Source organism: Cyprinus carpio, chromosome A17 (genome assembly GCF_018340385.1).
Source record: "Cyprinus carpio isolate SPL01 chromosome A17, ASM1834038v1, whole genome shotgun sequence".
Lineage (NCBI taxonomy): Eukaryota > Metazoa > Chordata > Actinopteri > Cypriniformes > Cyprinidae > Cyprinus > Cyprinus carpio.
This window is the reverse complement of record NC_056588.1, coordinates 14,687,376-14,714,084: the sequence shown is the minus strand read 5'-3', so window position 1 is coordinate 14,714,084 and position 26,709 is coordinate 14,687,376. Positions and strand designations below refer to the sequence as shown.

The following is a 26,709-nucleotide window of genomic DNA, read 5'->3' as shown; positions in this document are numbered from 1 at the left end:
AAAGTCATTGCAGTGTAATCTCAATTAAAAATATTTTTATTTTTAATGAACTACTTCATCATAGTTTATCTTCAGACAACTTCAAATCTTACGAACAGGCTATCAACAACAGTAGTTCCACACCAGCAGGTTTTATAATACAGCTGCATAATTTCAGGGAAAAAAATTTTTTTTTGGCACAAATAATTCTTACATTTTGGCACTTTGTATTTTAAGATGCTTTGACAATGTCAAGTACACATCCGCTGGCCTTAATGAAGTAATGTTAAATGAATCTGAATATAAAAAGAAGGATGTTCTTTCTAGCAAAACATCATTTTGCAGTATAACTAACATTTGCCAAGATTCCAGTTTCATAAAGGATTGACATCTTTGTGCACATCACAAAACACCACTTTTTACATACAAACTTTTGCATTCTAAACAATGTGTATCTTTCAAATACATACTGAACATTGAGGTAACACTCACAGTCTTGTATAGGGTTCAAATATATTGCAGTTTTTCATAAATCAGGGATGTTAGTGAAACATGTCCACACACTGAAGCATTCTGAGTAAAGAACGTTGTAATTGGCCTATATTCTGATGGGTAGTCATTGTCTTTTTTTAAAAGAGGTACTTCTATGGCTCTGGCAATAACAAAATGATGTTTTCTTACAGCTTTTATGAAAAGTCCAGGTTTAAAAATGTAGTATTATATCATAACATGCAATAAAATGTATTCATGAGTAAAACAGTTATAGCAACAGTAGCAAGCACATCTATGCCAAGTGTTTCTGGCATAAGGTAAGTATAAAATTAATGTAGTGGGTTATTTCAGTCCTTTTCTAGTGTATAATAATTGCAAAGTGTTTGAAGAAAAAAAAAACAGTAAATAAATTTGTAATGACGTGATCTTTGCAAAATTATGGAGTTTAAAAAGCTCATGGCTTGGTTGTTTAAAAGATCAGGCACAATTGTTCTTTAAGTGTTGGTAAGTTTGCAGTTCAAGGCCCCTGAAGAAAGGCTTTTTCAAAGGCTATTGTGGGTGCACATTCAGTGTATATTTATATGACATGCAAGGAATCATGCAAAAAAATTTAAAATTAATTGAATGTAATTTTTATAAGCACCGTGTGTACTTGAAAACAATTAACTAGTCTTTGTTATCTGGTATGCATTTTCAGACAGATTGAAAAATGTAATAATATGCTGCTTAGTACAAAAGTTAAGCCCACCATATAAAGTACTGGCCATGCTGTGGTTGTTTAGATTTGCTCAGTGTGTTGACAATATTGATCAGCTGCCACCTTCACCTTTTCCCTCCCTTTTTATCCAAACATCGGGCATATCGGGTTTGCTGTTGGGCAGTATCACTGGCACCTCACTTTGGGTTGTCCTCACCCTACTAGACCCCGGGGAAGCAAGGTCATATACAGTCTCCTTCAAGGACAGACGTAAAGTGTCCCTCTTGCCATTAAGGTGGCCAGGTTGTAACTCTTCCTCAAACTTGACAGCTTCAGGGACTAAGATAGCAGGTTCTACCTCACTTAAGCAGGTCTCATTGGAGTCTTCAAGTCCCTCCATGGAGCTCTGAGACTGACAAGACAAAAGCCGTTTGTGTAGATGACAGCTGGTGGCTTCATCTACTGAGAGTGACCTTTCATTGACAGTGTCTGTAGTCTGAGTGACCATGATTTCTTCCATGCTAGAGGAAGACGACAAAGACGCATTCCAAAGTTGGAGCCCACCGCTCGACTGGCCGCGGCATTTCTTGCACAAAACCTTCTCTTTAAATACATCTTGTGGAGGAGCAACTACAGGACGCAACATGTTCTCTTTGTATGGGGATGAGGTCTGGAGCGCTGGAGGTGGGTTGCAACCCTTAAGGTGCCTGCTACACATTTCTGTGCTGTCAGCCTCAATGCTGACTCGATCATAGTCTTGCCTTGGACTAAGGCCACAGAACTGAATGTCATCAGAAAGGACAGAAGGCCTGTTGGACAGCTTGCTGGTGCAAGTGCTATTCTCGAAGCTGTCGCTCAACTGGCAAGCAAGTGGCTGCAGTTCGTACTGTTCTGGCTCCCTTCCACTGACTGGTTGCCGCTTTTTATGGTGTTGCTGATTGGGACAAAGAAAGCCTTCACTTTCTTTATTAAAAGCTCTACGAACCAGAGAACCTGTGCCACAGCCGAATGCCCCATTAGCTGCAGGATTGGTGGTCCCGGGTTCTGTAGCCGAACAGGACGACAGTATATTTTCAGTGGCTTGCTTTGTAACACAGGGTAGGGTTATTCTCCCACAGTTCTTCTGGGGTCCAAAGAAGCAGCACAATGACTGGAAGAAGAAAGTAGCGAAGCCACATGCAAGACACTTCACAATTAGGAGGAAGATCCCAAGTTTTCTGAAAAGCAATGCAGTTGCAGGTAACATAATAATGCCCACACAAAAATACGCCCCCGCACCTGTAGCTACCGGCCAACCCATTCTCTTCAGGGAATGTGCAACCCTGCCCAGTCTGTCATTGTGTGGGGCCAGGCTGTATGAAATGCAATAATTGGCCACAAAGTCAACAGAGAGACCTGCAGCTACTGAAATGAAGAGTGCTTCCACACCATTTAACTGCCATTCTAAAAGCACAAGGAGGCCAACAGTAGCAAACACAGTTCCTCCCACCGCAATGGACACAAACACACTTAATGGAATATTCCATGTTGTTAGTAAGAGCAGTGCAAATGTGAGTGCTACTGAAAAGCCTGCCACCTCCAATGTCTCTGAGCTCAAACAATGCTGGAAGTCATATAAGCCTAGTTGGCTTACAAACCATCCTTTCTGCAGTCCTACTGGAGCCTTGGACATTTCCCCATTAAACCACGACAAGATCTCTTGATAGAACTGAGACATTCTGCTGAAGTTGAAGCTGTAAAGTTGTACAGTCTTGAATATTAAAATAAGGGCAGTGATTCGACCCTCCAAATCAAACCTTAGGCCTCCGGCACTGGGTGAGTGCCCCTCTGCATACTGCTCTGCTACCATCATGCTAAGGCACTGCTCGAAAACACTTGGTGGGTAAGGAAAGGGAATAGAATTGCAGCAGAAGCTAAACGCATCCTCGCTTTCAGAACAGCGACGTATAGAAACCCAGTGAATCAACTGTTCCACAAAGCACACATTGTCTTCTACTGTTTCTTGGTCAGCTGATAATGGAGAATAGAAGCTCTGGTTTTGAATTTTTCCACACAGATCCCGCAACCACAGTTGGGCTTGGGGAGTGCTTATATTGAACCCTGGATCAAGAACTAAAGATCCATTACTTTTTGGATCGAAGTGGTCGCCGTCATCTGATGGAATTACGCCCCAAATTAGAGTCAGTGTCATGGGTTCATCTTCACCCTGTTTCATTCGCTCAAACATGAACTGGTGGCGATATTCAGCATCGTATCTCTCAAAGGGATGACTGGAGCGGAACAGCTGAGTTGTTCTGCTGTCTGAAGTTGGCAGTTTCATGCCAGGGTCTACGCATGATATGTACGTTCCACCGACGGCAAGGACTGCAAACCAGCCGATCCATATGTATCGGAATTTCACAACTCCACAAGGCAGGATCTTTAAAAAAAGCAGGTTTGATGTGTCCGAAAACCTTCGCCCTAATGTCCGAAGCTTCTGTCTCAAAGTAAACAGACAGCGCTTTCTTGAACTTGTCTCCCAGAATCCACCCGTATTTTTGGAGCAGCAGGGCTTCCAAGTTGCCTTCGCGACAGGGTTTGAAGACAGCACAGCATACCGTTCCTGCAAAATGAGGGTGCACGGAAGCCAAACGAGAGCAAATAATGTGTTGATTAATGAGGCACTGCCAAGATACACAGCGTAGCATCTCACGGCGGTGATGCTGCTTATGAAGCCCGAGTAAAACGTGATGCTAGATGTCAGACCTGACACTAAAATCAAGTATCCCATTTCCTGTAAAACCCGGTTCATTCTCTTCTCAGGGACAGCTGGAGGGTTGTGGCTTAGCTGTAGTTTCCAGAAATCAACAAAAATCAGGGCTTGATTTAGACAGCTTCCCAAAAGCACAAGGACTGATGCAAGATTGAGGAGTGGAAAAAATGTCAAGCGGAATGCAACTTTGTAGAAAAAATATGAGGTGGAAAGTGATAATATGACAGCAACCAGTGACATTGCTGCAATAAATACTGATTTGAGATATAGTCCCATTGTGAACAAAAGTGCAAGAGCTGCGAGAACAGGATAGACAGAGTCCCGTGCCAAGTAATACTTGAAAAGTTTTTGTTTAATTCCCAAATCCATTCCTGTTATTGTGGTGTTATTGTATGTAAGGTCGCGACCCTCTAGATAGTCCAAATAAATTTTCATTAGTGGATCTCCTTTTTCTACTGGTAGAAATACAGTGCTATACTTTAGGGATGGGACCTTGTATTCAACAGTCTGTGGCCCCAGGAAGTCTTTGTCCACAAGGTAATGGAGAATCTGGAAGATGCTTGACAGTTTACAGCGGCGTGGAACGGATGCACAGCGACCAAATTTACTCCTCTCAGTACATGATGCAACCAGTCTTCCATCGTGGTAGTAAGGGGCACAGAATCTAAGCAGGCCAAGGCTTTCAGAAACCTGCTGTGCTGTCAGACTAAAGCAGGAAGAAACGTTGTTAAGAACAGCCAAGTAATTTCCCAGAGACCAACTTGGACAGCACTCATTCTTCTCCATGGGGCCGTATAACTCTGATCTGACCTGGCAAAGTTGAGCAAATTGTGTCCCGGAATGGATCTAAAATGAATAATAAAAAATTACTTGCATTTCTCAGAAAAAATATTACAAGTTAAAGGTGTATTGCTTTAAGTTATCATGCTTGTTCATCTCATTAGTATTCGTACATTCAGTTTGCATGTACTTGCTGAAAAGTAAAACGTAGACATTAACTGCATCTAAAATCTACAGGAGCTATAAAAAACTTTACAAATCTTTTATATTTATATTAAAAATACATTTGTATAGATTATTTATGTAGGCCTCTAAAAGTTGTTCATATGCTAAATGCTTTTAGATGCTGTCAGTGCATTAATGATGTTTTAGTGTGTTTTTCAATGCAGTCAAATAGTATGTGTGCCAGAACCAAACTTTATGTGCAAATACCTACAGAATGATTACTAATGAGATCACATTGAATTCTCTAAAATCTGAATCTGATAATTAACACACAATGAATACATTCATCATATCCTATATCCACCACACTGCATTCAACAACTTCTTAAGAATATTATGCCCTTTTGGGAAAATGTAGTCCTTGGTTTACCTGTGCCTGTTCCATCTGGCACATGGAGTAAATTGCCTTTAGACTCCAGAGACTGGCAGAGTTTCCAGAGCGGAAGACCAGCTGAGCATAGCGCTCTCCTGCAGAACCAGATTGGGTGATAGATCACTTAAAACATGCTGTGCTCTATTTACTGATTTATTCGATTTGGAAATACCTGATAACATGTGAGTAAAATCTCACCTGGGGCGTTACAAAAAAAGTTGTGCTCAGAGTAATCTCTGTGCAACATTCTCCGTGAACGTTCTCTTGATTGAGGGTCAGATCTAACTGTGTTCTCTCTGTAAGACAAACAGGATTTTTTCAATACAAACATAGCATACAATCCTTTAGTAATAAAAGCAACAGTCTGATTTAGTTAAGTGATCAGTGGTAAATTATATTTAAAAGTATTTTTAGTATCATATGATGACAAAGAAATACCCTGAGATTGCCTCTGTGAGTTGCCATGGAAATGGGGACAGTGATTTTCCAGGTCCAGTGTTTTGCTGTAACCTCATCCACGTTGCTAGCCGGATACTTATGTCTGTTCCACGAGGTTCAAATCCCTGTGAGGTCAAAGACATATGAACGGTAATTAGAAACTCTTTGAAGTCATTATAAATATGAATTTAAGTCATTTGAGAGGCAAATGCACAATTCCAATGATAAAAGGCCACTGTTGGTTAGTTTATTTTCAGAAATGTATTTATAGGCACAAGCCAATTTCTGCCTCAGAGTTTAAAAAATCTATCTCACAATTTTAGCTTTAGTTTGTGTAAAAACTTTAGGAAAACCGTTTCTGCCACAAAATTTAAAAAATTAAGAAAAAAATCACTATTGTGAGTTAACATCTCTAACAACATGTTTTTACATGCTTTTACTTTTTATCTCATGTTGCTTCATCTTTTTTATTACTTTATCTCCTTAATCTTACAATTACTTCTATTTTTTTTACTTCCTTTTTTATACTTATTTTTATGTCACTTTTAGTATGTGATCCATTTACTTAATTTTATTTGTATTTACTTATGTACTTATTTTTATTTATTTATTTTTAAATATCACAAACAATTGCATTAACATGAACCAGTAAACTTCATTACTTCTTGCATATGTTACAGAGGTGCAGATACTCACCAGCAAAGGGTCCGAGAAGTCTGGCAGAGGACCGGTCAAAATCCCAGCGAGGGAACAGGCAAACAAAACTAACGTACATGAAATGAGCACAGTCATCGGGTACTCCACTATGACCTGGGAATAGCTGGAAAAATCAATAATGTTCATATGATCAAACTTAATCTAATTGCTGTATGGCACATTAACTTATATTATACTCCTGGTTTTCACTACACTGCATTTACACTCACATTTGGCTTAGAATTTGAATGCTTCTTCCCAATTCCTCTAAACATAATACTGCACATAAGACTATGTTAACGTGCACTGCTGTATTACTGTGAATAATCTTAATAATGAATTTCATGTGATGTTATTATAAACATAAATCTTTTATCATAATTTGCTACAAAAGCATCCCACCTCCTTGGTATCCTATGCAAGCCATCATTCCTACTGAGCAGACAGACATAGTGATTAACATATTTAAATGTTTACAATCTACTAGATATATGTCTATTACAATGACATTTATAGTAGAAGAGAGTCCGGACCTCACTGTCACCATGTGACGCTGTGCAGGCTTGTGGTTACTGCCGTCAGGAGATTCATGAAGCCAATGGCCCTGCGATTTATTGTGACATGAAGGCAGGTGAGATGGACTGCAGCCAGGGACAGTCTTAACCGGACTCGCTGAACAGTCTGCTTGACCTGGACAGACACTGGTTTGATTTGACTGCTGTTGGGCACAGCAGGGGCATCTTTTGCATTCTGGTGAATGATAGCCAGAGCCCTGCGATACTTGATGGTTGAGCTGAGTAGAGGAGTGTGACCTGAACGGACTGCTGCTGTCGGCTTGGTTCTCCTCTATCTTGATCGGACACGTCTGAGATTCTGTGCTGTCACTGTCTGGAAGACACAGCGAAACCTCAGGGATCTCACTGCAAATAAAAGAATCACATGACATCAATCATCAAATGTTCTGTTGCTACTTTCACACCACTACATTTTAGAAAAAAGCAAGTGACATTAATTGTTCTGTTGAAGTGAAGAAATCAAGACCTGTCAATGAACCAGTGGAACCGTTTCAAGAATTGCCTTGAATAACCATATAATTTTGCTGTTGATTTCACTTGTTTGCACACACACTTTAATAACTAATCTTTTGTTTGTGAATAAAAAGAAACATTTGTTCAGCCTATTTCCAGGTCATGCAGTGATTGTCTGAATCCATCATACTGACCAACAAATAAAAATTGTTTCATGATTTTGTGATAAAAAATAAGTAGTTGTCCCACTTTTTGAAATGTTTTTACACAACAATATGGTTGTCTTGTTTTGTCTGAACAATATGACTCCAAAACAAGTTTATTTCTGTCAGGAAATTGCCTATAGAGAATTTATGAGTGCACAGCCGAGTTGCTGGCAACATACTGTATATTAGATTAGCAATGATGTCTAAAAAATGTATCAGTGAACTGCTTGAATGCCCAATTAGGCCAAGAGGGAGGGACTCCATCAGCTTACTCTGTCAACCTCATAAAAAGCCTGTTCAGATGAGAGAAAAAGCTCACTAGTGCTTACAACTCAGCTGCTCAGGAAGTAAATATGAGAGTGTGGCAACTGCTTAAAATGTACTGCTGAATAATCTAGATCACCTTGAAGAAACACTGCTTAAGATTCAGTATTCATTTATTCATTGTTCAGTCAATCCACAATACTAAACAGAACCGCTCTTTATGAGATACCTTTTTTAGATCTTACTATGCTGAAATAAGTATGGTATTAGGTTGGTGTGTTGATTTTGCAATCTAGATGTTTCAGAGTTTCACCCCTTCACTGCTGTGCATTTTTTCCCCCCGCATTGTGGGGATTTGTAGATTGTACACATAAAAATGTTCTGTATTTTCAATTTTTTTCCCATTTCCCATTCATTTCCTATGGTCGGTCATTTTTGACCGAAGACTATGAGTGTGACTATTTTTTTTTTACGACCACTTAGCTTTTTTGAATCATGCCCTCAATTTTTTGTGTGTGTTCACATACCAATGTGCCATAAAAGTCACCAAGTTTCGTACCATTCTGGTGAAGCTACGATTTTTAAAAATTCAAAATGTACAATTCTCCGGTCAGAAATGACCGAAGACTGCAGAAGGGTTAAACAAACCACTTGGACTTGCTCCTATTACAAGGCTTTCTGAAGAATTTCTATAAAATTGTGTTCAAGTTCTATAGGCCTATGTGTTAACAAAAGGCTCAGGAAAACAGGCGTTATTTTCAAACAATGACCTTTCAGCATCTGATGGCGCTCATGGGTTTGGGTTGTGTGCATGCTGCAGATGTTTTGACGGTTATCAAAAGGAACACGGGCTCAATTTGATTTGACAGCTTTGCAGCTGGTACGTTGTGTCAGGCGGTGATTGTTGTGGCCTGTCAGACTGTAAGGGTGAATTCAGTTGATCATTTCAGCATCAGACAAGCAAAAAACCATTTTGTCTTACGAGACCCCATCCTGAACCCGGCAATGACTTGAGGACTTGGAAAACTGAGCTTAATGGATATGATGACTGTAATTTCCAGAGCGGATTTGCTCATAACATACCCTGTTTAACTACAGTCAGCTTAAATATTTACTGGAGCAAGCATAAATATCTACTAAATACTTAATTTGTTTGCTCCCTTAACACCAATTCGCATGTGCATATAAATAATATTCTGCAGTAACATCACTCAGTTTGTATTCACATCTCCCCTAAGCTTTTATACTCAGTGGATTTTGTATGGTAGGAATCATGATCTGGAATAAACGCCTGTAACGTAACAGAAACTGAATAGATTGAACAGATGCCCTCACAGCATTTAGGCACATCTTATTGCACCGAATTGCAAACCAGCTGCCGTTAATCATAAAATTTTACTATCAACTATATTTTTCATAAATGATTCTACTCTGTAAAAAGTGGTAACCTGCAGCTGTTACCTTAAAGAGCATTTTTATACCTGATTTAACCCATAAAAAATAGTTTTGTTGGTATAAAATAATGTATTTAGGTTGATTCAGTGATGCTAAATACTTTATTTTTATTTGAATAAAATCAGTTAATTTAGATGTTTTTCAGCGTAGGAGCACATGCAGACTGAATGAAACTTGATTTGAGTAACATGTCAATCATACATAAATAATGAATTGCCATCTCAATAGTGTAATTCTTAACCAAAAGATTCAGAATAATATCATTGCCACCAGACTATAATGTTTTCCAGGCTTGTTTGTGATAGTTTTGCGAGAGGAAGCACTTGCTTTTGTGTGTAGAATATGTGCAGCCATTTTAAGGAACATAAACAACAGATAATAACATGGAACAAAACCGTTGATTAACAAATCAAATGCTGGTAAGAGGGGCCCACGTGTGAGGATCGCACTGGAACATAAAGACAAGGCTTCTCCTGAGAGGGTCATACTCAAATATGAGTCACTGCAGCTTCAGCCGGATCTTCTACACCAAATCTGGAGAATGCATCTCACCATCTGCTCAGCATTACTTTGATCTACAGACAGATTTCGTCATTAAAGATAATTATTGTGGATACAGAACAGGGAATCTTCACGTAGTTATGCTGAAGCAAAAAGTCTCAATCAGAGTAACAGATGAGCCCTGTGATTAACATTCAGAGTTAATCATCTAACACCTCCATTAAGAGTCCTAGATCCCTGTGTAGTTCATTATTAGAATTACTGTTTTGGCATTCATTAAAAGAACTAGAATATTTCTCAAGTGTCATTATGAATAACAATTGTACTGTTGATTGACTGGTATTTTTTTATTTATTTATTTATTTTCAGAACAAATGCAAATTAACATGAGGTTTGCTCTAAAATGTAATGATTTATATTAATATAATAATAAATATTGATTTTAAAATAAACTGTATCCAAAAACATCAAGATTGTCTTCAGATCAGAAGTCACATTAAATTACACATAAAAGCAATAAAAATAGTATAGTAATATCTCACTTTAAAACATTCCATCCTGTTGGATACAATTAAAGATATTGATATAATACTATGAATTTTATTTAAAAAAAAAAAGTTGACATCATGTCAGTCCCAAACTAAGCTTATCATTACCGTCCTTTTAAGCATTCTGTAAATGTTTTCACAATTAATATAATAATAAAGCTATGAATGAAGTTTAGATCACCAGAGCATATTTACTGGTGTATTTTATGGTAATACTTATTTAATTTTACTATACCAACATTCATTTGTATCAAGTTACAGAGCTCAAAATGTACTGCATAACAGGAATGATTTATCTTATTATATTATAATGTTTAATAAAATAAAGAATGACCCAAGTGAAGTGCTTCTTGTATTTTTAAAGTTCAATTTCCATAGGGCAGCATATGCTGCAGAATAATATTTTGTCATTCATTGCAAGTATTTAAAGAATATTTTCCATGTGTCCTTTTGAATGTCAGGTGTGTAATATAAATTAACATGGAGTGTGCCTTAAAAATGAACTCATAGTGGCTTTTGCGACCAAAAACATCAACTGTATCATCCCAGATCACCGGTTATGGATAACAGAAGGTCAAATTATAACCAACAAATTATTGAATTCAGTAGTAGCCTATTTATTTACTCATGATCTCCTTGTACTTTCAACATACTGTTCGGTTATTATTGTTACCCTCGGAGAATAGTATTTTTAGCTTGTAAACAAAAGCCAAGTCGGACTGTTAGAGAGACATCTTAAAAAGCGACACGTTCGTGATTTCTGCATATTCTCACAAACAACCATTTAAACGACTTAACGTTACGTTCGTTCACAAACACACTTGCCTCTGACAATTAGCCTTATAAGCCCCGCTATATCCACATACAGTCGCACGCTCGTACCTTTGAGGCGCTTCCTGAGAAGGTCCCTCTGTCGTAGATGAATCTGTGATTTCAGCATCATCGAGCTCTCTGGAAATGGACACGGTATCCATGCTTTAATGTCTGTAATATCCGACTGTCAATTTCAGATGTGTAATTCTGTGCAGAATGCAATCGAATCAGGTTGTGGTCGCGCTGTGGAAGGCAAAGCCTGCGTTAGTGAGTGTGTGGAGGCTGCTTCATCGTGGCGCTGTGATCTGAGGTGTTGACAGTTCGAGGGTGGTGCTGGAGAACAAAACCACTTCGCATAGCATAACAAAGCGTAGCATAGCAAATTGGAAATGATCTGATATTCTTTTCCAGAGGCGTCGTGCTCATTCAAACCAAGGGGGCACGTGCCTCCTCAGATTTTCGAGCCAAGTGGATTTGGAATACAGCTTCCAAAAGACAAAAGTATCCGAATAATATTTTTTATATTTGATAGAATCACACATGTGTGATGTGCAGCACATCACTACCTGCTAAATCCAAATCTGCGTTCTTGCTTTGGCTGGTGATGAGCCGGAGACAGACGCGTTTTTACAGCGCTGCGCATTATAACCAATCACACATGATTCTGTTGAGTTTATGAATGCAATAAGCCAATCAGAGGCGTTCAGATGAGTCATCGCTGAAACACCGGAGTTTTGTTCACTGCGTGCGTCGCTGACTGAATTCAGCTCTCTGGCGAATTAACTCTCTCATCATAAACAACGAAGTGCAGATGAGCGTACGATGTAAGTAAGATACGCATTTCACTGTGTAAACAGCTTCAGCGAGCCCCCTCAAAAATAATAAGTGCATATGACGCCCCTGTTCTTTTTCATAGTCAAATGACAAGCTGCAATGGTTTGCTGAACACAATACAATACGGTCATGACAGGTCTTATTTGGTTATGTTTTAACTGGCTAAGGAGATGAAACAGATTACAGACTGAGACTAGTTGTCACATGCATGGGCTAAATTTCATGAACTCTAAGGTTTTGAGTCATAGGTCAATCACACAAATTTACATCTTGGAGTAGTCTACTTATTTTTATTTATTTATTTATTTTTATCTATGTTGGTTTCAAACCCTTCAAATTATCTAAATTTTAAATTTTTGTTAAAAAAAAAAAATCTTGTTTTTGGAAACACATTCTCGTTCAACAAGAGTCAATTATATGATAAAGTTAGATTTCCTTCAGGACAAGGGCATTTACTGTAATTATTTATGTATTTATTTATTTATTTTTGTTACAATGTATTAATTAGCCTACATTTTGTTTTATTTTTACTATTTACATTTTCCTGAAATGCACAGAATTATAAAGCAAAGCCTATAAAACACTAGTTCCCATTCTGATGTTGTGTGACATTCCCATATAGTGTGACAACATACTATTGGGGCATATTGTCACAAAAGATCATTTATTGCTAATAATCTTGGCCAGTAAAGGTGGAAAAGTTTCTGTTGTTTCTGACACTTCAAAAGCTACAAATGATCTTGGTTGAAAAGAGTGATTGGGCCAGTAGATCCTGATAAATATAACAGATACAGACATGTCTTTCAAATGTGAGAAAAAATATTTTACATAGTTATGTACTTTATGTTTAGTTGGCCAGTAGAGGAACACATTCATACAAATGAGCTGTGATATGACTATATATGAAATTCATTATGAATTTAAATGGCACTGACTTGATTTATTATTTATCATTATGACTCGCTATTCACTACAGATAATGTACCAGAAAAAGACTTTTTCTCACATGCCTTAACTCAAAGAACGTTGACATGATATGTATAAAGCCTAGTGCAGTTGCCTCTGCAATCCATTTGAGCATGTTTATTTTAGATCATGGGTGTTTCTGTATTGCCACTCTCTAGTGGCACATTTTTCCCAGCGAGTGTTGATGTGATCTACATTGTTGTTTTATTTCCTCTGTGTATTTCAAACCAGAAAGACACAATTCCTTAAAGGCTCCCAATGGCAAGAGATATATGTGTGAAATAATGTACTGAAAACATTTTTATTCTGTAGTGTTTCTAAACTGTTTGGCTTCAAAATAATGTTTGCCATGAGGATGTGATTAGTGTAAGTGTCACCGTGTGTGTTTACACACCTTAGGCTATTCCAACAATAGTTTTGTAGTTATAAAAATGCTTTCATTAATATTGCAACTATCGGTCACAAGTATATTTTCACTTCATCAGATGCTGTAGAGTGGAGGAAATCACTCAGACTTAAGACTACTTCAACAGTACAGCAGCAATTGGTCCACAATTATATATACATTTATATATACAGGTGCATCTCAATAAATTAGAATGTTGTGGAAAAGTTCATTTATTTCAGTAATTCAACTCAAATTGTGAAACTTGTGTTTTAAATAAATTTAATGCACACAGACTGAAGTAGTTTAAGTCTTTGCTTCTTTTAACTGTGATGATTTTGGCTCACATTTAACAAATTAAAACATCTCAACTAATAAGAATATGGTGACATGCCAATCAGCTAATCAGTCTGGAGGAAGGGTGGAAAAGCTCATAACCCAAGTTGCTTGAAGTCCAGTGTTAAGTTTCCACAGTCTGTGATGATTTGGGGTGCAATGTCATCTGCTGGTGTTGGTCCATAGTGTTTTTCTGAAAACCAAAGTCACTGCACCCATTTACCAAGAACTTTTGGAGCACTTCATGCTTCCTTCTGCTGACCAGCTTTGTGAAGATGCTGATTTCATTTTCCAGCAGGATTTGGCACCTGCCCACATCGCCAAAAGCACCAAAAGTTGGTTAAATGATCATGGTGTTGGTGTGCCTGACTGGCCACCAAACTCACCAGACCTGAACCCCAGAGAGAATCTATGGGGTATTGTCAAGAGGAAAATGAGAGACCAAAAAATGCAGATGAGCTGAAGGCCACTGTCAACGAAACCTGGGCTTCCATACCACCTCAGCAGTGCCACAAACTGATCACCTCCATGGCACGCCAAATTGAGGCAGTAATTAAAGCAAAAGGAGCCCCTACCAAGTATTAAGTACATGTACAGTAAATGAACATACTTTCCAGAAGGCCAACAATTCACTAAAAATGTTTTAATTATTCTAATTATGAAGTATTCTAATTTGCTGAGACAGTGAATTGGTGGTTTTTTTTTAAATGTGAGCCAAAATCATCACAATTAAAAGAACCAAAGACTTAAACTACTTCAGTCTGTGTGCATTGATTTTATTTATTACACAAGTTTCACAATTTGAGTTGAATTACTGAAATGAACTTTTCCACAACATTATTATTTATTGAGATGCACCTGTATATATATATATATAATATACTATATGTTTCTATATATATATATATATAAAATGTGTTAAATAAGATATTAGCTGTGTCTGTCCTATATGTTTTGGGATTTACACCTTTTCTTGCGCCTTGAAATTAATGAGGGTCTGTGATGAAATCTGATCTCACAGGAGATGCATGTCAGTGTCATTTGTCTCGACGGTTGTGGCTAGAAGGGATTCAGCTATGGCCAGATTGTCATACTAGGCATGCGCACATCAATATTACGTCATTTTTCTCACGATGAACAACAATTAATCAACTGATCACTTCTGACCGGATCACCGTAGAAGTGTGATAACTGAGGTGTAAAACAGTCTAATGATAGACCTATATATTTGCTCATATGAAGAAAAACATCACCATAAAAATTAACATTAAAACAAAAAAAATCATCACAAAACTTTAAAAAATAACCTAAATTTCTGTAGGCTATAAAACTTGAAAAAGTAATATTTGTGATTTAAATTAAATAAAAAATGAAGGTTTACATTGTAGGCCTATATGCTTTGCTAAGCGGTAAGCTCATCTTGCAATTTTTATTAAACTGATGCACATTAAACCTCTGTTGCAACATGTTCTCTCTGTGTAAAAGATCATTTCCTTTATTTTGCAAGCACTTTCAAATTTGTTAGTAAAAACATTTAAAAACCTTTACAGTCAAATAAATTATGTTTATGTCACAAAGAATTGCTTAAATATGTTATCACTTTGAAACATGTTTTTATTTGGATTTCACATTTTTTGAGATTTGAGATTTTGAGAATTTATGTGGCATTATCCATTATTAAAGTATTTACATACTTTTCAGTATTAACATTTTATTTAGGTAAAGTTAGACAGAATATTTTTCTATTATCATGCTATCATGCTATCAGGTAGCATGTATCATTTATTGTGAACTTGCTAATTTGTTTAGGCCTATAATGTCTATTTTTTTAAGTCATTTCTTTCCATTGTCCCGCAATGCTGCCTCCATACAACATTAAAAAAAGGTCCATACTAAAATTATTTTCTTAGTTAACACGACGCTATTTAATAATTACTGTAATTCTTAAAAGGCTACGTATAAGCGTTACGTGTGATCCTTTTTCTAGCAAGAGATAGCTCTTTGGCGCCGTCTTGCGACTGTAATAAAACTACCCTGGAAGGACATTATTTATTTTAATATACACGTTGTTAAAGAAAGAAAACGAAACATCGCTCAGATGAACAACGAACTGGTAAAAGGCATAATATGATAGAGAGAGAACCTAACACAGATGTTTATTGTGGCTAATTAAATTAGATAGTCACAGTAAACAGTAGCTAGATTATTAAAAACAATTAATATTTAGAGTATTCTGTGCTGAGATGGACTGTTTTTCTCTGTGAAAGATTTAAGCTATTATAAAATAATAAAATAATTTAAACTCAAGTAATCAGTGTATCATGTCGGTTTATTTATTAAGCTGTTTGAGCATGCGCCTGATCACTATATAATGACCGCCTGATTGTATGATATACTTTACATACATTCTTCAAGAGGTCAGTGATATGGTAAAATCACATATAGCCTCTTTTGTTGAAGTTGCATTGTGTGGGAGGTGATTATTTGGCAATGAGGATTAAGACACGCCCAAGGGGCGTTGCCACAGCTCACAGTTACTACACTAAATTACAGCGCGCGCGTTCTGTGCGTGTCAGAGAAGTGACCGAAGACAACGTGTCGGAGTTTGACAGAAAAAACCCAGGAAGGACCTGCATGAACTTACCATGATCTTCTCAAGGAATCCCTTTTGCGCTTTTTTCTTTTTTGCTTTGTTATTTTTGTCTTTAACAGTTATTCTGAAAAAATGGCACTTTGGTCTCCAGGAGAACAAACCTTTTGGTGATGCTGCTCGCCCAGATGGTTTAACTCCAGCGAGTGACAGACTGCTCCAACAACTAAAGGAAAGACAACAAGAACTTGAGCTCCTGCACATCACATTTGATAATATACAAGGCTTTATGGATCCAGGTTTATCCACCAATGACAGTGAAAACTATATCAATGGGAAATTAAGTTTGGATAACCCGTTAACTGCTAAAACTGATATTGGCTGTGAAGAACTTAGTGGCATCAAAGCTGTTGACTTTCTTGGTTCAGGTTACACTAAAACAGTGTTAAAAGCAGCGTTGTCGCAAGGATTATTTGTGGCACTGAAATCTGTAAACCATCAAGGAACTGACATGAGATTGTGCATGGAAGATTTTCAAGATTCCCAAGGCTGTCTTGAGCTTGTATCTTTCAAACTGAGGAAGGAGATTGTGTTATTGCGGAGACTTCAGCACCCCAATATTGTAGAGGTAAGAAAAACACCCTTATGCAATAACTTGGACTCACTCCCCAGATTATGCCATTGTTACGTAATATTTTAGATATGCAAAAGTTTAAAGGATGGATAAGTGCCACGCGTTGCAATTTGCACCAGTTTATCCACTAAACTTTTTGTGTTCATTCCAGCTAAGAGGTCAGTGTCAGGACAGCACTCTGGTTGGTGGCATCACAGCAGTTCTGGAGCAGGGGATGCCACTTCAGATGATACAGCTCCTGCAGAGCCCCTGGGAAGAGCGCTTTCGGGTAAGAGCACCACCCCCAGGCCTCCTGTGGAGTGTTAATCAGAGATTCCCCACCCACAGTCCCCCCACAGGGCATACCTGAGGTGGGGGTGGATTAAGTGCAGCCCCATTTCCATACCAGCTGAGCCTGATCAAATAGTTCCGAGGGACAGATGTCTGTCTCAGATGTCCATCCTTTTACTTTTCTTTACCCTGATAATTTCTCGGCACTGTTTTGAGGGAGCTGGCGAAACCTTGTTTCACGAGGCGAGAGTATTTTCTTTCACATTCTCTTTGGTATACAAGAAGCAGGTGCTGACACTCTGCACCTTTGATTTTTGATAGGTTCTGATGATGACAAATGCGTTTAAGCTAAGGGGCTGTAATCGAGTGACTCGTCTCAATGACATTCTTGCCTTCCCTGATACACGTGGTCGAGAGTTATTCAAAAGGTGTTTGGTTTCATCCACCTCTGTTTTTGAAGAGCTGTGGCTACACTGTCTTCAAGGGTATATTTGAAGGTGACTTAATACCATTGCTGTGCTCTCCAGTGTTACAATATTATATACGGAAGTAAGAAAAAACAATAAAAATGAACTAGTTAGTAGAACTAGATTTTATATTTATAAAATATCCATAATTTAAGTTGAGCATATAAGAATCAGCTTACTTTATTGATGACTGAGGGGAAAATTTGGGTGTAAACCAATGCATCAAATGTAAGTATGAGATCAATACTATTTAAACTGCAAACTAATTTTTCATACTTTTTGAGTCTAAAATAGTTACAAACCAGTGAAAAATTCTGCCAGTGAGACAAAATGCACTTGAATTAAAGAAACATTCTATTAAAACAAGCTTTATATATTGTTGTTTCTCAAGTAAATGTATTTTGTTTTGAGGGATTTTAAATATTTTTAATGAAAAACATGCCAGAAAGTCAGCAAAATTAGTATATAAAAGATAAAATAAATAATAACATATATATTTATAATAATAATAATAAATATATATATATATATATATATATATATATATATATAATTCTATGAATTATTACATTAAACTATAAGATAAATATATTAAAATGTTAATTAAATACTATATATTTACATTAAGTCATAGTACATAATTCTATGAATTATTACATTAAACTATAAGATAAATATATTAAAATGTTTTGTAATTACATTTTGTTGGTACATAACATTGGATAACATTATTAACAATATGACATTATTCAAGTGAATAATCTAAAAAAAGAGTGCCAAATTAGTATTTAATTTAATAAATTGTAATAATGAAATACACATACTGTATTAAAAGTGAAGTAAAATTGAAATACATTTCAATTATGTTTTATTAGTACATAAAATTGGTAACATAAGAATGGATCGACATTCACAAATGAATATTTTTTTAACAATTTGTTCTTTTGCCAGTGTTAGTAACTAATGATTGTGTTTGTGCACAGGTCTGTCTTGGTTTAGTGCGGCTTCTTCAATATCTGTCTCGCTCACCGCTGGGTTCGGTAGCTCTGCTGGATTTCCAGCCTCGACAGTTTGTTATGGTGTCAGGAGAACTCAAGTTAACAGACTTGGATGATGCAAGTATTCAAGAACCGGCCTGTCAAGAGGACTCAGACTGCCAGCTGCAGTTTCCCCTCTGCAATTTCACCCTCCGATGCTCCCCCTCTAGAATCTGCGAAGGCTTGAACGAGATGAGGAACCTCTACAATGCCTACAGGTGAGCACTTCCCACATTCCATCCTTTATCGTCTGAGCCAGATAATAAAATAGTCTGGTATGGTCTGTGTGGGGAGTTTCATGACAGCTTCTTCCCTCCTGTGCCTGTTATGATTAATTATCCACCCCACTGAGTGTCAGGGCATCAGTTGTAGCATATTGATCTCACAGCGCGAACCGCCTCTCTGCTATTCTTGGCTGAGTTTCGGATGAATTATATGCATTCGTTATTTTCGTCCCCAGGTATTTTTTCACCTACCTACTGCCTCATCAAGCTCCCCCACTGCTGAAACCTCTTATTCACCAAATAATGAACTCCACAGGTGAGTTTTACTGCGAAATTCATCTTGATGAACAGCCTGGCTATCAGCAAAAGTGGCTCTATAATGGAAACTTAATTTATGTGCTTGTCACAGGAGATTTGAAGCAAAGCATTAATGAAACCCTGGTCGCCTTCGAAGAGGTTTTGCATATGTACAAATCTGGGCTGCACCTGGAGAATTTGCCGCCATCAATAACCAGAGGTAATGCGTTGATTTTAATGACGAATTATACTTCTCAACAGTTTTCAATTCCCATTACATACATATTCACTCATAACTCCGGCGAAAAGCATTCTAGATATATGCGGTGCGCCCAGCATGATGTGTCTCCGACTGCTCCGTTAAGAAGATGTACTTCAGTCATAAAACCTGTGTAACTCAATCCATCTTCAAGGGCAAGTTTTGTAGCCCATAAGACTCTCTCACTCCCTCCCTGTGAGCTTTGACATTAATAAATCAATTACACAGCCACGATAGAGCTGCACAGAGCCATTAAAACAGCAAAGCATTGTCAAAGAATATTCAAATCTTACATCCAAACACGTTCACAACAACTCTCGTGAAAAGTTTCCACACATTCCCCTCTGTTTTGAGATTCTGGCATATCCACCGCTGCAGTATGCATGTCTTTTGTTGTACTCAGATGTGCGCACATATATTTAGTAACATGAGATTCTGCCACCTCTACTGTGAGAGGACTCTTTTCTCTTAAAGTCTCTGAACATGGTAATATTTTACAGATGGGTGTTACAACAGTGTTGACTGGATCCTGGAATGATTTTGATGCATTTTTTCCTCTTTGTGCAGATTATGCTGTCCTGAAAGGAATGAGGAGTGTTGCAAATATGGAATACAGATGCTGGCCGTCGTACACACAGCAGGGCTGCGTGCTGTCTGTGCACAGTGCCAGAGAGGCCGCGCTCATCTGCAGTTCTCATCCACAGTGCACGAGCTTCTCTCTCAGCAGTGAAAAAACATGGACAGGTCAGTGTTTGCTTTAGATTGTTTGATCTTACTTACATCATTAGCTGTTGTAAGCAGCTTTTACATACTAATCAAGTTTTGTTCTTTGGTGTAAAAAAGTGACACAAAAAACATTACATTTACTTCATCAAATCAAAACTAAGCAAACTTTTTTTTCTATGATTTTAAAGATGATTTAAAGCCATATGTAAAACCAACTCAAAACAGATCCAAATCAGTAAAATATCCCAAAATACTTAAAACAAGATATATATTTTGTAAACCATTTTTGCAAGGTTGTGTATGATATTTAATTTTCATATTTTGCATATTTTCCTCAGCTCTTGGGGAACTTTCTTTTTGTTTTATGAATAAATTTAATCAAATTTAGTCAGATTTATGTAAAAAAAAATAAATAAATAAATAAATAAATAAAGGGGGGGGGGCATTTTTAAATAATCTTGAATTAAGTCGTTTTTTATAATCCTTGCCATATTTTGTTAGATTTGTTTAAAGCAATGTATTTAAAAAGAGAGAAATAAGACTTTTAAACAAATTTTAAAGCATAATTCTTACCAGTTTTGTTAGATTTATGCTTAAACAACAACACAGTCTAAATAAGAAAACTGATCGATTTCATTTAAATATATAATCTGAAAGCAATTCTTAATGTCTTTTCAATATTCTTTATTAATATATGATTAAAGTAATGATTTCCATGATGTGTTATTTGAGTATGTGTTTTATATGGAAAATGTTAGCAATTAATCCTCAGAACTGCCTCACTTTGGCAAAAACCTCTGAAACATAAAATAAATATCTATCTGATGAGCAGGCCTTTAATAAAGCAGCTACTACCTCTGTTCAACATTATAAATCATCTGAACACACAAATGTTGTGTCTGTTTGTCTGTATCTAATCCAAGGCTCTCTTTGCCTTTACTTGTCTGCAGGTCGACTTCTTGCCTCTTTCAGAAGTGGCTTCAGCCATCTGGTTCCAGATGTGAACTCAGCAGTGTACATGAGGAGGGTTAAAGCCTCGGGAGCAGTGCTTTGAGAAAAAGAAAGCCAGAGGAACAGAGGGGGAAGGGGAAAATTGTGAGACAAATGAATGTGTTATATTTATAGGCATCTTACTCAATGGCTGTTTGATCTTCCTGCCAATCCTACACGCTGCCAAGAAGCGTTTAAAAGGATTTCCCTTCAGGTATAATTAACCTGAAGAAAAAAAGCAGCAAGAAAAATAGAGCTTTCTAACTTTTCCTCCTGTATTATGTTCACATGGGCACGGTCCACAGCTCTTTCACAGATTTACTTTGATGTTAATGAGACCAGAAGTTTGCAGCGTTTTGCTGGATGCCAGTATGTGCCGAGAACCGTGTCAATAGGCGGAAAATTGCTGAAACCACAAAAGCACAGGAATGTTTGTGGGCGCCATTGTCCTTCCTGCATTAACTGATATATATCTAGATTTATCAAAAGTAAATCATACTTCATCCTATGGGTGTGTCTGTTTTCTTGTTCTTTCAGAGAAAGAGATATTATTGTTATTTGTGTGCATATATATTCGTTTTACATTCTGTATTTTGTTTTAATAAATTTTTTAATACAAACTAAGTAATAAAATTCATTTTTTTCAGTTTGTATTTGTGTTTCATTACTAAGGACAGTTTATTTAGCATATCAGCGTGTTTCTGATCACATTAACAGAAACCTTTTTGCATTAACTACATTGTATTACCATTTGAATGTTATCAGTGCTTTCTGTTAATTCACTTTTCAGGTGTGAAATCAACTGTCGGTCTTTCCATTCTCCTCTGCTTGCATTTTACCAACTATTTCTGAGGAGAGCTCCAAGCACAAAGTTTACACAAAACCTTTCCACCGCATGCCAATAAATCACTTGCAGGGTCATTATAGTTTAATTGTTACATGTAAATGCAGCTTGTTTGAGGACCTTTTCTCATGGAGAAGCCCAAAACAAAGGGGCATTAAGAACAATTAAAGTAAATCTGCTGTTAGCACACGAATGGGGCTTCCATCTGCCCTAGTTAGGGCTTTCCATTCATGACTACATAGATATGCACAGATAAGCTATGGTTACAGGGGAAGGGAATGTTTAGGTGGGAGCCATTGTCAATCTTGCATTGCCCTGGAGCTCCTGGGTTTGACCACTGATAAGACCTTATGCAATTATTTTACATTATATCTGAAACACTTGACAGGAGAATGACTTCATGCAGAGTAAATCAGTGGTGATGAAATTATCCAAAGGTTTACTCACCACGCAAACTGTTGGTGGAATAATGTTGAGGTCATTGACATGATTGTCACTTTTTGTTTGGGCCTAATAGTAATTCACATGCAGTTATTTGAATACGCTTCTTTAATGATGGTAATATTTTTAATTACCACAATTAATTTTGGGGACATAAAAATGGCAGGGTGATGCTTTCCTGGTGTCATAAAGAAGAAAAGAAATAATCATTAAATTAGTGAACTCATTGAAAATGAAACCTAAGTAGTTTGACATAATCTTTTATTGTTTTAATTAGTTCATAGATGTGGCGGACCAATGTGCAAAAAACATAAAACAGAAAATGATATCATAGGACCCTGGAGACCTTCGTTACCGTTTGTCAAGGTCAATTAATCTTGGATAATTAGAAAATTTGACGTTTTTATGACAAATCATGGTAATTTAGTGTGTAAACACACACACACACACACACACACACGTATACTTATAGTGATTAAGATACACTCAGATGTATAAAAATGCTTTTTTCAGTTCTTTACAAAACATTTTAAGAGCCATTGAATGTAAACTTTTTCAATATATAAAATCAACAAGAACACAAGGAGGACATTTCTTGTTTTAAACTAGATTTTTAAAAGATTTTTTTCCTGTAAGGACACACTTTTTTGTCATTGACCCTTACAACGATGCCACTACACAAATGTTGTGGCTTCCAGTGTGTTTTTAAAGTACAATAAATAAATAAATACAACGATCATTAAATGGGGTTTGCAACCTTTCATCCCACAATTAAATTTCTGGATTCTGCTGGGTTTTTCTTGGCTTGTATGTTAGCACGGTAATGACAGACATGACTTGTAGCTGTTTTTGGCCAAACTCAGAAAACCATGCATCACAGCACACAGATGGAAATGCTACAGTGTTTAAAACACACTCTAGGCTTTTTGAAAAGCGTTATATATGCTCTACAATGTCAAGAATGAAAGAACATATTGGCAACTTGTGGCCGTTTTCTCTTTTTTTCCCTCTCTGTTTGTGTTGGCTCTTGAATCGCAGTCTGAATCACAGTTGCATCGCCCACACTGCAGCATAAGTTAGAGAACTTACAGTACATTTCTGCTGTTTGTTTTTGGGGTGAGGATACATAGAGATTCCTGTCGTCCTTCCCTCCCAGTGTCTCATATTGGGGCTCTGTGTTTCTGAGGTTTTAACTGACAGCCGGACAGTTGTGTGGCGCTGAAGTGGATTGTTATTGCGCCCTGCTCTTTCCCTGCCATTTTGTTTCTTTAGTTTCCAGTTTCACTCAACTTATTTCTATCACTCTTATTCATGACCTCCATCTGGAAATGATATGTAGCCCAAAAGCAAGCCAGAGCTTGTGGTTTAGAAATATGTTGCATTTGTGTTTGTAAAGCCATGAGGAACTTCAAGAGATTTCAGTGAAGGATTCAGTTCTCTCCTCTGACTTGACTCTGCTAATACAGGATAAGCTTCACGAGTCCCAGTTTCAAGAGCATAATCAAAGTCCTTTTAAAGCAGTCCACTCTACCATTTTGGTTCTGCCTTTGGGCAGCTATTTTCTAGGTAATGCACAGCTCCTGTCTACATGAATGAGGAAAGTCTGAATGGTCAATACCATGTTTTAATAACATTTGAATCTGAAGTCAACAATAAAATCTGACATCAATGATATAATTTACCCTTGTGAAAATGAAGCAGACTTGAATGTGCTCTTGTAGTGTACTTCTGATCTTAAAAGTAAATACATACATATATGTATTCACTTTTTTTGATGTGCTGACTAACATACTAAAGCACATGTGTCCTCTCTAACAGGAAAGGTTCGCAGAACTTTGGCTCACTTTATTTATACATTGTTTGTGGAACGTTTAATTGGATGTTCGTCTAACATTTTTTTTTAATCTCACTACTTGTTTCAGAGAGTTAAGAGAACATTTAAAATAAATGTTCCCATGATGTTTGCAAGTGACAAAACAGAATCTTTTTTTTTTTTTTTAATATTTAAAAAAAAAATTTTTGGACATTTTGAACTTTCAGGGAAAATCCAAAAATAATGTTTTATTTAATTTAAACATTAGCTAAACATTATCAGAACATATTTTATTAGCTGTGATAGTAGTTCTAACTGTAGGGTGTTACTCATTTTTACAGTTAAAGTGAATATTTAAATGTACTAAATTTGCATCTTCATCATTAAAAAATATAATTTCAAAAATAAGTTTCAATAGAAATGACATTAAATTAGTTTGCCATAGATGCTTGTCAGTGCATTCGGCAGTACAGTTTAACCATATTTCAAAGACAATAGAATTATGAAGTTAAATATAAAAATGGACTTAATTCCTATTTAAGTGAGGGTCAATAAATTGCATTTAGTATTCATTTTAACTATAATACATTTTCATTTAATTGGAAATAACATGCAATGTTCTCTATATACTGTTAGCAGGTTACCACTCTCTCATTCAAGTTTAAGATTTATGCTTTTCAAATTCAGAAACACTGTAAAATCTTGAGATATCTGCTTGTACCCCCTCATGTACTCCTTAATGTGCGTTGTGTTTGAAGCTAACGTCTCCTCCTACTGCTCTCTGTCCTCCTGAAATGCTTTTAAGTCACAGTTAAGGGTCATCCATCATAGTGGGTCCTCTAGGTCTTCTTTTCACTGTTGTGGACTGACACAGCTTCTGTCAATCGTTCTCGGTCATGCTGGCCTGAGCGCTCGTGGCTGGAGATGCTGGCAGAGAGCTGGAGGCTCTGGTTCTGATGCTGGGCCAGCTGGAGGAGAAATCCAAACTTGTAAGCCTTTTGTTTCTGAGGGCCTTCTAACCTCGTGCCTGTTTTACAGTTTCTCAGGGGACTTAGAACATGTTAACTTGATGCCTTTGACATCTACAGAGATTTATTGTAAATAAATAAAGTTTTTTTTTTTTGTTTAATCTGTACATCTGAGAAAACTACTACATTACATTTTATTATTCATATTTATTATTGATTATTGTTTGATAAAACTGGTCCTTGTGTGGTTTCTTTACTATTACTGGACTGACTTAAATGTAACTTTTGAAGTTCAATAGCAGTTTTTGCAAATAAAGATTCATTTTAAATAAAGCATTTTAATAAAGGTTTTATCTGAATCAAAAAGTTCAGTAGCAGACAAAGCAGATTTAAAAAAATAAAATATTTTAATAAAGATTAATAAGGTTTTAACCAAATCAAACAGTTCAGTAGCAGCTATGACAAAAAAAAAAAATTATTCTTAAAATAAAGAATAAAGTTAATGGAACCAAAAATGTCAGCCATGACAAAATAAATGTCTTTTTTAATAAAATATTTTTTAAAGATGTATAAAGTTTTAACCAAATCAGAAAGTACACTATGAGAAAATAAAGATGCATTTTTAATAAATATTATGTTTTAACCAAAACAAAAAGTTCAGTAGCAACCATGACAAAATTAAGAAAAAAAGGTAATAAAATATTTTAATAAAGATTAATAAAACTTTTACCAAATAGCTCAGAAACAGCCATGACAAAATAAAGATTAATTCTTTTTAAACAAATTTCAGTAAAGATGAATAAAGTCATCTTTGAATCAGATGAATCAGATAGCAGCTATAACAAAATGAAGATGAATTTCAAAAAAACTTTAAAATAAAAGTGAACACAATTTCATCAGAATCAAAGAGTTGATCAGCCATGACAAAATAAAAAATAAAATCTGATTTAATATTTACATTTATTTGTTACATTACATTACATCTAGCTATCAAAACAAATACAAGAACTGTAGTTTATTTACTTTGACTATGAGTAACAGAGTTCCCAGGCAGTTTATTCAATAGCCTTATTATCACAATTATTATCAGACTTTCAGATGTCGACACAATGTGTTAAGTCTCTACTGTAATTAGCAGATTGCCCCAATATCCATAAAAGAGTTAAGGACTCAGTCAGGAGACTGTTATATCTGGCACCATTAGGAGTTCATTAGTCAGCATCATTACAATAGGGCCAGTACATGTCTTTCAGGAATATTAATTAAATGCAAATCACAGCCAAATGGACTAATGAGTCACGAAACTGCTTTCTGCCATTCCTGTTAGAGAGGTTCTGGCAGCGGCTGCCCATACGACGCCCTCCAATTTAAAGCTCGGCTG

The 26,709-nt window shown here is 36.6% G+C and overlaps 2 protein-coding genes across 5 annotated transcripts; one reads left to right on the top strand and one right to left on the bottom strand.

Moving 5' to 3' along the window:
• Positions 1 to 20: 20 nt before the first annotated feature.
• On the bottom strand, positions 21 to 11,897 carry LOC109080101 (protein dispatched homolog 2). Of its 3 annotated transcripts, none has more exons than XM_019095190.2 (8): positions 11,317 to 11,897; positions 6,966 to 7,352; positions 6,835 to 6,867; positions 6,433 to 6,556; positions 5,737 to 5,861; positions 5,497 to 5,594; positions 5,296 to 5,393; positions 21 to 4,766 (listed from the first exon to the last, which is right to left on the bottom strand). In XM_019095190.2, exons 1-8 carry the CDS (start codon positions 11,406 to 11,408, stop codon positions 1,281 to 1,283), a joined length of 4,443 nt encoding a protein of 1,480 aa, XP_018950735.1. In that variant the 5' UTR covers positions 11,409 to 11,897; the 3' UTR covers positions 21 to 1,280. The 3 variants fall into 3 exon arrangements, with proteins under 3 accessions (XP_018950735.1, XP_018950736.1, XP_018950737.1); XM_019095191.2 differs by having other exon boundaries at positions 6,835 to 6,864; XM_019095192.2 differs by lacking the exon at positions 6,835 to 6,867.
• Positions 11,294 to 21,888, top strand: LOC109098606 (extracellular tyrosine-protein kinase PKDCC-like). 2 transcript variants are annotated; one of them, XM_042774630.1, is made up of 8 exons: positions 11,294 to 11,400; positions 16,513 to 16,986; positions 17,144 to 17,260; positions 18,713 to 18,984; positions 19,227 to 19,306; positions 19,400 to 19,507; positions 20,114 to 20,290; positions 21,223 to 21,888. In XM_042774630.1, exons 1-8 carry the CDS (start codon positions 11,392 to 11,394, stop codon positions 21,324 to 21,326), a joined length of 1,341 nt encoding a protein of 446 aa, XP_042630564.1. In that variant the 5' UTR covers positions 11,294 to 11,391; the 3' UTR covers positions 21,327 to 21,888. The 2 variants fall into 2 exon arrangements, with proteins under 2 accessions (XP_042630564.1, XP_042630563.1); XM_042774629.1 differs by lacking the exon at positions 11,294 to 11,400 and having other exon boundaries at positions 15,769 to 16,986.
• Positions 21,889 to 26,709: the final 4,821 nt, after the last annotated feature.

Excerpts from the sequence above, each read along its gene's own strand:
- LOC109080101 (XM_019095190.2), bottom strand. The coding sequence starts at position 11,408 with ATGGATACCGTGTCCATTTCCAGAGAGCTCGATGATGCTGAAATCACA. Across the intron at positions 6,557-6,834 it reads TTGCATAGGATACCAAGGAG|CTATTCCCAGGTCATAGTGG; the intron begins GTGGGATGCTTT and ends TGATTTTTCCAG. Across the intron at positions 5,862-6,432 it reads ACTTCTCGGACCCTTTGCTG|GGATTTGAACCTCGTGGAAC; the intron begins GTGAGTATCTGC and ends TTGACCTCACAG.
- LOC109098606 (XM_042774629.1), top strand. The coding sequence starts at position 16,414 with ATGATCTTCTCAAGGAATCCCTTTTGCGCTTTTTTCTTTTTTGCTTTG. Across the intron at positions 17,261-18,712 it reads CCTGGGAAGAGCGCTTTCGG|GTCTGTCTTGGTTTAGTGCG; the intron begins GTAAGAGCACCA and ends GTTTGTGCACAG. Across the intron at positions 18,985-19,226 it reads AACCTCTACAATGCCTACAG|GTATTTTTTCACCTACCTAC; the intron begins GTGAGCACTTCC and ends TTTCGTCCCCAG.